Here is an 11,256-nt window from a genome sequence, read left to right as displayed (position 1 = left end):
TCCCTGGATAAATGGCTTCATGGGGTACACTCTCCGCAGGGCTCCCAGAACCTAAATACCACGGCAGTTGAACACATGGAAGGGCTGCACAGCCAAATAATAACAGTTCCAATTCTGCCTCCGACACTTGGTGACTGCGGACCCTCACGCAAGGCAGGAATATGTTGAATCAAACTCCTTAGGCCTCGCACCCACCTGGACACCCAAAAGATAAAAGGGTGCTTCCCAGTGAAAGACCTACACAGAGCAGGAGACAGGGACCTGGAAGGAAGGGCCTCTAATTCTCTGGTGACAGTAAACCCCTGTCAAAGCCTTCCCCAGAGCACAGAAGCAGGAGGACAGAGGAAGTGCATCCATCCCAGGCCAATAACTGAGGGGGTCTGAGAAGGCCTCAGCACTGTACTTGGACATGGAGAAGCTCCCACAAAAGAGAGACACCTGGCCCAGCACTGGAGATATTGACTACATGGCCCCTCGCCTTCCGCACTAGGGGCAGCAGACTCAGGGTCACTTCGATCACCCCCAACAGGTTCACGTCCAGTATCTTCATGAAGTTCTCTTTGGTCAGCCACTCATTGGGTGCAGTGGGCATGGAGATGCCAGCTTTATTCACCAGGCCCCAGAGTCCTGGGAACTGTGAGGGCGAGAGGGCAACACCTTGCTGGGCCCATACGTGAGGACCCAGCAGAGGTTCCAAGTCACCTTCCACCCAGTGAGGACTTTAGGAGAGAGGCTGCAGGGGGAACGGCTGCAACAGAGACCAACATGCTGCCTGCGGGTTTGGGGAGACCAGACCCTGTAAGCGGTTGGAGGACAGAAGGTGCGCCACCCTCCTGACTCAGTCTTCACGCCCAGCCCGCTGCCTGGTGACAAGGGGCAAGCACCCCACATTGGATGAAGACAGGGACTGAGGCTGAGGAAATCTACTGGGTCCGTAATCTGGAACTCGGAGGGTGAAGTTTTGGGCTTTCACAGTCCATGTTGCCCTTCCAGACATAATCAATATTCACTTATATTTTCAGATTTTCTGACAGCTAGGACTGAGTGACCAATATCTAGTATGAGGGAAAGAGAGACACACAGATAGACAGTGAGGAAGGGAGGGGAAGAGAGGATTAAAAGAGACAATGGATAAAAGACAAAAACAAAAAGATGAGTAATATCTGGGTGGACATTGGCTGGGTAAAACAGACCTGAAATCCCAGGTTTGGAAGAACATGTTGACAGGCCTGGTATTGACCTCTAGGGTCTGGCCTTGAAATACCCGCATCAATACTGAGCAGTGTTCCTGCAGGAATCTGGGGAATTCCATGGGGTAGGCTTTCAGGGGGAGGCAGGGCTGCCTCTGTTCACCTATCACCCCCAGAGCACAGAGTTCATCCCCACCCCAGAAAATTCCATCTTCTCCTCCCACCCACACAGGAGTCCACTCTAGCCCCATCTCCTTGGTGCAGATTCACCCAAGTTAATGGAGACCTCTCGGCCAGTGTCAAAGACACAATCCCAAGGTTTTAAAGACTTGGCAACCATAGGCCTCAGGGTGGCAGGGGAAGGCTATTGAGGGATGGGGTAGGGCTGCCAGAAGTATCCACACAGAGGGTTGAGTTCCTCCCCTACTCAGTAACACGTGTGGCTTGTAGGAAGAATATTCTCCAACCATTGTCATCAAAGGCACAACCAACATACGTGGTTATAGTGTAGGGAACTGGGTAGAAAGAAGTTTGCCAAGATATCATTTATGTTGAATATGATGAATAAAAGGTAGGAAATAATTATGTATCATACCATGAGGTACTTTTTAGTAAGTAATGCTATTCTAAAGGGTAGTATATTCTCAATCATAATTTACTAATTTTTGGAAGAAATTTTTATTATGTTGTAAATCTGTACATCTTTCTTTAGTGGAAAGAAAATGATACTAATATGTGCAAAATATAATACTATGTATGTCAAAATATTATCAGTACTTATCTCTGGGTGGTGAGATTTTGAGAGTGTTTGGTTTTAATCCCTGCACTTTTCTGAGTTTCCACAATGATCATATTTTAAATTATACTTAGATGAAAGAAATTCAAATTCTCTCCTTCCCCTGCAAAACAAAGGCACAACTGTAGTAATTAAAAAAAAAAAACAAAGAAGGAAAAGAAAAGAAGAAAAACAGAAAACAGAGAGAGAGAGAGAAAAAGTAACCCTTAAGTAGTTTTCTGACCTTCCTTAGACAAGTCCTGACAGCTCAATGTTGTCATCTGAAAATTGGTGACATTTAAACCCAAGTAGGATGACTACTGGTCACCAGCAAGAACATGATCAAGTGCTGAGAACACAGCCCAGCTCCAGCGCTGCCCCCCAGCCCCCCATGCAGCCTTCCAGCCAGATTGGCTGGGTAAAACAGACCTGAAATCCCAGGTTTGGAAGAACATGTTGACAGGCCTGGTATTGACCTCTAGGGTCTGGCCTTGAAATACCCGCATCAATACTGAGCAGTGTTCCTGCAGGAATCTGGGGAATTCCATGGGGTAGGCTTTCAGGGGGAGGCAGGGCTGCCTCTATTAACCACCCTCCCCCAAATCGGAATTTACACTTTGTCCCAGAAAAATACACCCTCTCCTCCCACCCAAGGAGGCCACTCTGGTCCTAAGCCCCTCTATTCACAGGTCACCCAGCTTCCTGGAAACCTCTCCGCAAGACTCAGACACATGTACCCAGAATTTAAAGACTTAACCAACTAACAGAACTCAGGGCAGAAGAGCAGGGTCAGGGGAGTTGGGTACAGGGTGTTGGAATTATTAACACACAGAGTTAGTCCCTCCCCTGCTCTGTACCAAGTCTGCCCTTGTAGGAATGTATATTCTCCCACCGTATTTGACATCAAAGACCCAATCAACATACAGGGTTATATTATTGTACAACATAAGAAATGTAGCCAATATTTTGAAATAACTGTAAATGGAATGTAACCTTTAAAAATTGTAAAATAAAAATTTTTTAAGGCAAAAACAAACAAACCAAAAAACCAAACAAACAAACAAAACTATGCATGGTTATAGACTAGAAAATTTGGTAAATAAATTTTACCAAGACGTCATTTACGTTCAACACAGTGAATAAAATCTAGGAAACCATTACATATTATATCATGATGTACTGCTTTAGTAAGTAATGTGAATCTAAAGGATAAAATATTCCATTATTAAAAATTATATTTTTGAAATTTTTCTATTATATTGTAAAATTTATTAACTTCTTTTAATGAGAAGAATTCAGATACCACTCTATGCAAAATATAATACCAGGTATGTCAAAATATTATCAGTACTTATCTCTCGGTGGTGAGATTTGGGGTGAGTTTGGTTTTCATCCTTGTACTTTTCCGTTTCTACAATGATCATGTTTTACATTTATACTAAGATAAAAGAAATTAATGTTCTTTCCCTCACCAGTAAAAAAAAGACAGAACTGTAGTAAACAAAAAACAAAAAAACAAAAACAAAAAAGAAAGTGACCCCATAGTAGTTTTCTGACCTTCCTTAGACAAGTCCTGACAGCTCAGTGTCGACATCTGAAAAATGCGTGACATTTAAACACAAGTCGGATGACTAGGGGTCACCAGCAAGAACATGATCAAGTGCTGAGAACTCAGCTCAGCTCCAGCGCTGCCCCACAGCGCCCCATGCAGCTTTCCAGCCAGAGCGCCCATCTCCACCCATCCTCCAGAATCTGCTCCCTGATCCCCCTGGTCACTCAGCATCAAGAAACCCAGACCTCCTGCTGAGGGAGGAGGGGACACCAGACAGGAAGTCTGCAAGGACACATTCTCATCAGGGAAAACTCTGCCCCAGGCTGCAGAGCCTCAAGGTCGCGAGGTGGGTGTGGGATGGAAGAGGCTTGGCTGGTAAGCTGGGTGAGGAGAACACAGGGAGGACTTCAAGTCCTGGAAAACACCTTGGGAATCTCCCCAGGCAGCTGTCATGGGGTCTCCACTTCACAGAGAGGAATCAGACTTGAGAAATGTGGGTGGTACCTCTGGCCCCCACACGCTCCTTCACCCACTTGGTGGCCGCAGCGATGCTCTCAGTCTTGGTGACGTCCAGGATCACTGTCTCCAGGCTGTCTGACATCTGGCCCTTCAGCTGCTGGGCCCCCTGCTCCGTCAGACATGCAGCCAGGACCCTCAAGCCTCGCAGGTGCAACTGCCTGGCCAGCAGGTTCCCGAAGCCCGAGTCACAGCCCGTGATGAAGACGAACTTGTCCTGGAGGTGGCTCACCACCTGCCTCTCCTGGTACCAGTGCAGGAGGTAGTACAGGCCCACGGGGACCGCCAGATACAGCCACATGGCTTTGCAGGGGACAGACACAGGCAGGCTGGCGTGAAACTCGTGTTTCACAGGCTAGTGTTCAAACTGGAGGACTAAAGAACACACACGATGTTGGTTGGCCAACCAGCCTCCAGGATCTCTGGCATGGAGCCCTCAGGATTTTCCTGTTCACCCTCTTTAGTGACTATTATTGATTCTGGCCTCATTTGCATGTTTTTTAGTACACTTAATCCATTTCTATTAGACATCATTGCATTTCCAAAACAATGCCTTGAGGATGAGAATACTTTTCCCAGCCACCTTTTCCTCTCCCTTCCCCGCCCCCTAAACACATTGGAGCCCTTATATCTCAGGTCTCATGGTTAAGGACTGACTTCTTTACTTTTTCTGCTCAAGTGTGGGACCTGGGTCTTCCTGACCTACTGGAGATTCTAACATAGGGAATACACATGGAATCAAGACACAAGTGGCTTCAAAACCCACCTCTGCTGCCAACCAGCTGTGTGACCTTAGGCAGCTGGCTTAGCCTCTGAGCCTGGTCTCCTCCTCTGGCTCAACTCACAGAATTCACTCCTGAAAGACCAAGTCCCTCTCAGCCTCTCTAGGATTAGAAAGGGAAGGCAAACAAGAATAAGGTCTCTGCTGATGAAGTGGTTCTCTGGGCCAGAAAGTTGTTCAGGAGAACAGCGGGGGTGTCTGATCTCAGAGGCAAAGAGAGGGGACAAGAAGGGAATGGGGGTGACACACGCAATGGTGAGACATCTCCCAGATGCTGGGCCAGTTGTTGGAAGGACTCACACAAAGCTGGTCTAACAGTTGTTCCTTTCACTCTGTGAAGATGCCCTGCCCACAGCCCTGGGTGCCCGGCTACATTACCCTCTGCCCCTCCTGTACTGGGTGAGGCCCTTCCCTGCCCGACACCACACCCTGAATCCAGACCATTCAGACACTGAGAAAAGACTGGCAGAAAAGACTGACTTGAATGGGGCCTATGGGATGGGGTGTGCGAACCTCCCCCAAGGCACGTTGGGCTGTAAAGCCCAATAATTGGAAAGGTGTTAATTCGGTTTGTATCAGGGTGACGACGGAGAGGAGGGAGCTGCCCCCTCAGGAGACTAAAGAAAGGACCAGAGCCTGGACCCCAGAACAACTGTGCATGGAGGGGCTTTCATGGTGTGGTGGTGGATACCATTTGTTAAAGGGGGTAGAATTATGATGAGTGGGGTGCCTACCCACTGGCACCCTTGTGGCCTCTGATGGACTGGGCTCCAGTCCCTGCTCAAGTCACCAACTGGACCTGCCTCACCCCCCAGGAGAAAAAAACTGGGACGGGGTTGAGGCCTGCTGAGGCTCCGAGGGACTTTGAGGAGGAGGACCTCTTTGTTAATGTGGTTCTCCCTCCACTGTGACCGGCTCCTGAAGGGAGCTACAGGAAGCATCGGTGGTCTGTGTCCTTCAGGAAGTGCTAGCAGAAACCAGAGTCCTAATCAGTCCACTCTTCCCTGACTCTCTGGAGAGGACTCCCAGAGGTGGGCCCAAACCTCTTGAATACCTTTCCCCACGGGGCTACAAAATGGCTCAATAATCATTGTCTGGGGGGAAGAGAAATGGCACGATGTTGGTTGGCCAACCAGCCTCCAGGCTCTCTGGCATGGAGTCCTCAAGATTTTCCTGTTCACCCTCTCTAGTGACTTCTGGATTTAGTGAAATCCAGAAGTTCCAGGTTAAGCCTGAAGCAATGGTTTCATGTTAATGAAACCACACGGACTGTGCTGTGTGCTGAATTCTAGAGAATTGCTGCCTCAGATCCCCCGGAGGGCAAGGGCTGAGTCTCATCTCGTATTTCCAGGACCTGGCAGTGCCTAGCATCTGACAGAGATGAATGAATGATCACCGCAACATCCTCTTCCACTCTGCTTTTCCCCTGCATTTTTTTTAAAATTTATTTTTATTTATTTATTTTTGGCTGCATTGGGTCTTCGTTGCTGTGTGTGGGCTTTCTCTAGTTGTGGCGAGCGGGGGGTGCTCAGCAGTTGTGGCACACGGGCTTGGCTGCTCCGCGGCATGTGGGATCTTCCCGGGCCAGGGCTCAAACCCGTGTCCCCCGCATTGGCAGGCAGATTCTTAACCACTGCGCCACCAGGGAAGTCCCTCCCCTGCATTTCTTACCTTGTCTGACAAGATGAAATTCCCCGAAGCCTCCATCTCCCTCATCTTTATAATGGGGGAGGGGAATCCAGATGACTTCAGTCCTCTCAACTGAAGTCCTCTCAACTCCAGCTCTCCAGGAGTCTAAGAATCCATATGTTGTCATCAAAATAGTGAAACTTTAGGAAGTTGGGGCCTCAGGAAGCCCTGGAAAATTCAAGGGGAATTTCTGTCCAGCACACATTAGGTGCTCAAGATGAGTTAGTAGAAACAATAAATCTGGAATCAGAAAGGGAATGTTAGCACATCTACAGAGACCCAGGGAAGGTGCTTCGGGTCAGGAGGTGGGGGAATCTGAGTGAGGAACAGAAGAAAGGGGAGGGATGGAAAAGTGAAGGGGGGTGCGGAATACTGAGGCGTTCCAGGAGGCTGCTGGGTGGGGCCGATTTTCCCTGGGGGAATGGTACCCAGGGCCCTTCCCGTCTCTCTCAGTCTCTCCAAGCTTCCTCTTCCTCAGACTAATGTGCACATCACCACACACACTTTCCCAAGAGGGAAACCATGAGAGGAAACAGTTGTCCTCCATCTTGCGGAAGGATAAGGGCTGGGAGCAAAGGCAACTCATCTTCCCTTTCTCAAGCCCTTCCCTAGATCATGCCACACATCTCTCGGCCTCCATAAAGGGGGCTTCTCCCCCAACCAAGAAATATCCCAGAACTCCCAGGGCTGAGTCCCCTTCATGGAAGTGTAGGTCCTGCCCCATTTTCTTATCCTAGCCCCTATCCATGAGAAGCTCTTCTACTAGGGTGGTCATTTTTAACCTTTTGGACATCATGGACCCCTTTTCTTTTTAATAAACTTATCTATTTGTTTTTATTTTTGGCTGTGTTGGGTCTTCGTTGCTGCGCATGGGCTTTCTCTAGTTGAGGCAAGCGGGGGCTACTCTTTGTTGCTGTGCGCGGGCTTCTCATTGTCATGGCTTCTCTTGTTGCAGAGCATGGGCTCTAGAGCACAGGCTCAGTAGTTGTGGTGCACGGGCTTAGTTGTTCCGTGGCATGTGGGATCTTCCCGGGCCAGGGATCGAACCTGTGTCCCCTGCATTGGCAGGTGGATTCTCAGCCACTGCGCCACCAGGGAAGCCCCATCATGGACCCCCTTGAGCACCCAAGGAAGGCTCGAAGCCCCATAAAAGTGACAACACAACTGGCAGGATTTAGTACATACTTTTCGGTGAGTTCACAGACCACCTAAAGCCATTAGGTGCCAGAATCCAGGTCAAGAATCCCTGCAGGGCTTCCCTGGTGGCGCAGTGGTTGAGAGTCCGCCTGCCGATGCAGGGGACACGGGTTCGTGCCCCGGTCCGGGAAGATCCCACGTGCCTGCGCGTCCGGAGCCTGTGCTCCGCAACAGGAGAGGCCACGGCAGTGAGAGGCCTGCGTAACGAAGAAAAAAAAAGAATTCCTGCAATAAGAGTTTACTGAACTACTAGCAGAGAGATTCAGGCAAGTTGTTTAATCTCTCTGTTCCTCAGTTTCCTTGTCTACAATAGAACCCATAACTCATTGAGTTGTTGCAAGGATTAAATGAGACGATACTTGGAAAGCACATTGCAATCGTGCCTGGCAAATGTAACAGTAATAGCTGTGAGCTGTCACTGTTACTCCATCTCTTCTGTGGTGATTCATAGTGGCATTTGTGGTTCTTGACCTTCTGTGTAAGAAACACAACGTCAGATACTAAATAAAAGAGGAAGCTGGTGTTGATCCAGTTCAGAGAGAAAAAAAAATGGTTAGTGTCGGTGGGACTAGGGAGAGGATCTCAAGGGCAATTCCACAAAAAAGGGATTTCTCCCTCCTCATCTCCAAGAAGTGGAAAAGGGGGCATGTTTATGCCAAGCACTTTACATATACAATGTCATGTATCTCATACAGTAATCCTGCAAGGAAGCACCATTATCCTCATTTTACATATAAAGAAAGTGAGGCTCAGGAAGATAAAGTGACTTGCCCAAAGTCACACAGCTACTAAGTGGTGGGACAAGGTGTCAAAGCCAGGTCTGGTCCCCAAGCTAGTGTTCTCTCTACTGTCTCCAGGCTGAGTGAGGGAGCAGGGAAGAGCCGAGCAGAGCAAGGATAGGGTCACTGGGCCACATCCATCTTTGGGGAGCCTGGGGAGCTCCCGATCTGGTGTTCCTGGGTAGACAAGGCTGCGTCCCTGGTGTGGGGCAAAGCCATGGCAGGAGGGCAGAGCAACTTCCGAGGCTGGACTTGCCTTCTGCACTCAGTGAGCTTCTGGAAGCTCAGGCTGGGGAAGGAAGTGCAATGGTTGCCAAACTCCTCAGCCTTGACCTGTCCACAATCCACCTGCCCTCGCACACAAAGTAGGGTCCTTTGCCACACAAGCCGGGCAAGTGGGGCAATTCCTGGAACAGCCCACCCCACCCCTTCCTCCAGGGTCCAGACACAAGCTCTTGGCCCTCCCAACCCTGGGAAGCTGGCTGCCTTTATCTGTGCCTTCCAATAACTCCTTCCTGGTACCTTCCTTCCTTTCTGATTGTGATTACAATGTCTTGTCTATATTTTGGGGGGGGGAAAATGGTGGGGGGAGGGAGAGGAAGGAAAAAGAGTAAATTTCCAGGAATTGTTTTGCTGCTGTGCTCCTGTTGCTTGGAGCAAAGCTGTTTGCCCTCCTCCTCCTGCCCAGGCTGGCAAGGAGCCTGGGCTCCTGCCCCTCCCTCTTTCCCTTCCTTCCAGTCTCTCTTTCCAGCTGCCTCCCTCCTCCCTCCAAAGAAAAACACCCACATGAAAACTGCAGAGTTATCACTCATTCCTTCCTGAGGGAGCAGCTTTCCCTCTGTGCCTCTGCCAGAAGGAACCACCATCACTTCCTCTTGCTGCAAATACACATTGGGAGGCGGGGGCGAGCGTGGGGAGGGCTGGGGAGCAGGTGGAGGTAAGGCGGCAGGGGGGTGACGTCTCCACGTGGGAGGGAAAAGGTCCTGGGTAGAAGATTCAGAGACCCAGGACTGAGCCACTAAAATGCAGTCTTGAGAGGAATGGAAATGACCATGGGTCAGAATGTGTGGTCCCTGTGGAGAGAATAGAAGCCAGAACTAGGGTTTTTCCGGAGGGTGCTTGGTCCAGTAGAGCCTGCATCTGCATGGGTCAAAGGCATGGAGAAGGAAGTGAAAATTCTCAGAAGGCTCCTTACTGAAAAGACATAGCCATAGGATAGAAACTGAGATCCTAAACAGAGAGAGTAGAACTGTCTGAAAAATCAAAGTAAACCACATTTTAGGGATTCCCTGGTGGTCCAGTGATTAGGACTCGGTGCTTTCACTGCCAGGGGCCTGGGTTCAATCCCTGGTCAGGCAACTAAGATCCCACAGGCTGCAAGGCATGGCAAAACACATACACACACACACACACACACACACACACACACACACACACACACATTTTACATTGTCACAGCTCATCATGACAGATTTCTTGACCTAGGAGTGATCTGATGTGTGAGTGGAAGTGTGACATAATAAATATTTGGTCTCTGCCCCCAGTTCCTCACACAGAGCTCCTAAAATCCTTGTAATTTCCTGAGTGATGCAAGTGATAGGAGCATCTTACACAGAATTCCTAAATCCCTTGGAAATTCCTGGGTGATAGGAATGTCTTTTGTTCTAATGAGATGACTCTTGGTGGGCTCCAGGATGGCTTCAGGATGGGGTTGGTCACGAGAAAGACCAAGCCTTGATTAGAAGCTTAGAACTTTCAGCCTCACTCCCACCATCCTCTGGAAAGAAGAGTGGGGTTGGAGATTAAATTAATAATTGATCATGCCTATGTGATGAAGCCTCCATTAAAATTACTAAACTATGAGGTTCAGAGAACTTCTGGGTTGGTGAACGCATCCAAGTGCCAGGAGGGTGGTGCATTCCAACTCCACAAGGACAGACCTTACCCTATGTACCTCTTTATCTGGTTGTTCATTTGTATCCTTTATAATAAAACAGTAAACATAAGCAGAAGCAAACTATCAAAATTGCCAGGAGGGGGGTTGTGGGAACACCTGTCTTTGCAGTCACGTTGGACAGAAGTGTGGGTACCTAGGGGAACCCATTGATTGCATCTAAAGTGGGGAAAATCTTGTGAGACTGAGCCCTTAAACCTGTGGAGTTGGACACTAACTCCAGGTGGTTGGTGTCAGAATTGAATTAAATTACAGAACACCCAATTGATGTCTGAAGAGTTGGAAAACTGGTTGGTTTGGGGGAGAAAACTCTACACATTTGGTGTCAGAAGTGTCATGAATAGAGAAACAGTTTTTCTAGAGGAGGCTTTAAGAAAACTGAAAGTTAAAAATATCCCCTTCCATGGAGATGGCTGGTGGTGATGGTTGCTCAACAATGTGAATGCACTTAATGCTACTGAACTGTATACTTTAAAATAGCCACAATGGTAAATTTGATGTTATGTTTATTTTACCACAATTTAAAAAGTCAATTAGCAGACTTTAAAAAAATCTCCTCCTTGAATGGATAAACAAAATGTGGTATATCCATGCAATGGAATATTAGTCAGCCACAAAAAGGAATGAAGCACAGATACAGGCTACAACACAGATGAACCTCAAAAATGTTATGCTAAGTGATATAAATCAATGAAGTTAGAACACTCCCTCACACCATACACACACACACACACAGACACACACACACACACACACACACAAACTCAAAATGGCTTAAAGACAAATGTTAAGACATGACACCCTAAAACTCCTAGAAGAGAAC

The 11,256-nt window shown here is 48.3% G+C and overlaps 1 protein-coding gene across 1 annotated transcript; it reads right to left on the bottom strand.

Moving 5' to 3' along the window:
* Nucleotides 1–391: 391 nt before the first annotated feature.
* LOC102984733 (retinol dehydrogenase 16-like) lies at nucleotides 392–4,334 on the bottom strand. Its single transcript, XM_024123004.1, has 2 exons — nucleotides 4,022–4,334; nucleotides 392–627 (listed from the first exon to the last, which is right to left on the bottom strand). Exons 1-2 carry the CDS (start codon nucleotides 4,332–4,334, stop codon nucleotides 392–394), a joined length of 549 nt encoding a protein of 182 aa, XP_023978772.1.
* Nucleotides 4,335–11,256: the final 6,922 nt, after the last annotated feature.

Source organism: Physeter macrocephalus, chromosome 6 (assembly GCF_002837175.3).
Source record: "Physeter macrocephalus isolate SW-GA chromosome 6, ASM283717v5, whole genome shotgun sequence".
Classification (NCBI taxonomy): domain Eukaryota; kingdom Metazoa; phylum Chordata; class Mammalia; order Artiodactyla; family Physeteridae; genus Physeter; species Physeter macrocephalus.
This window is presented reverse-complemented; position numbering and strand designations above follow the sequence as displayed.

Coding starts and splice junctions, on each gene's coding strand:
- LOC102984733 (XM_024123004.1), bottom strand. CDS start 4,334: ATGTGGCTGTATCTGGCGGTCCCCGTGGGCCTGTACTACCTCCTGCAC. Junction 628..4,021: donor GGAGCGTGTGGGGGCCAGAG/GTACCACCCACA, acceptor CACAGTTCCCAG/GACTCTGGGGCCTGGTGAAT.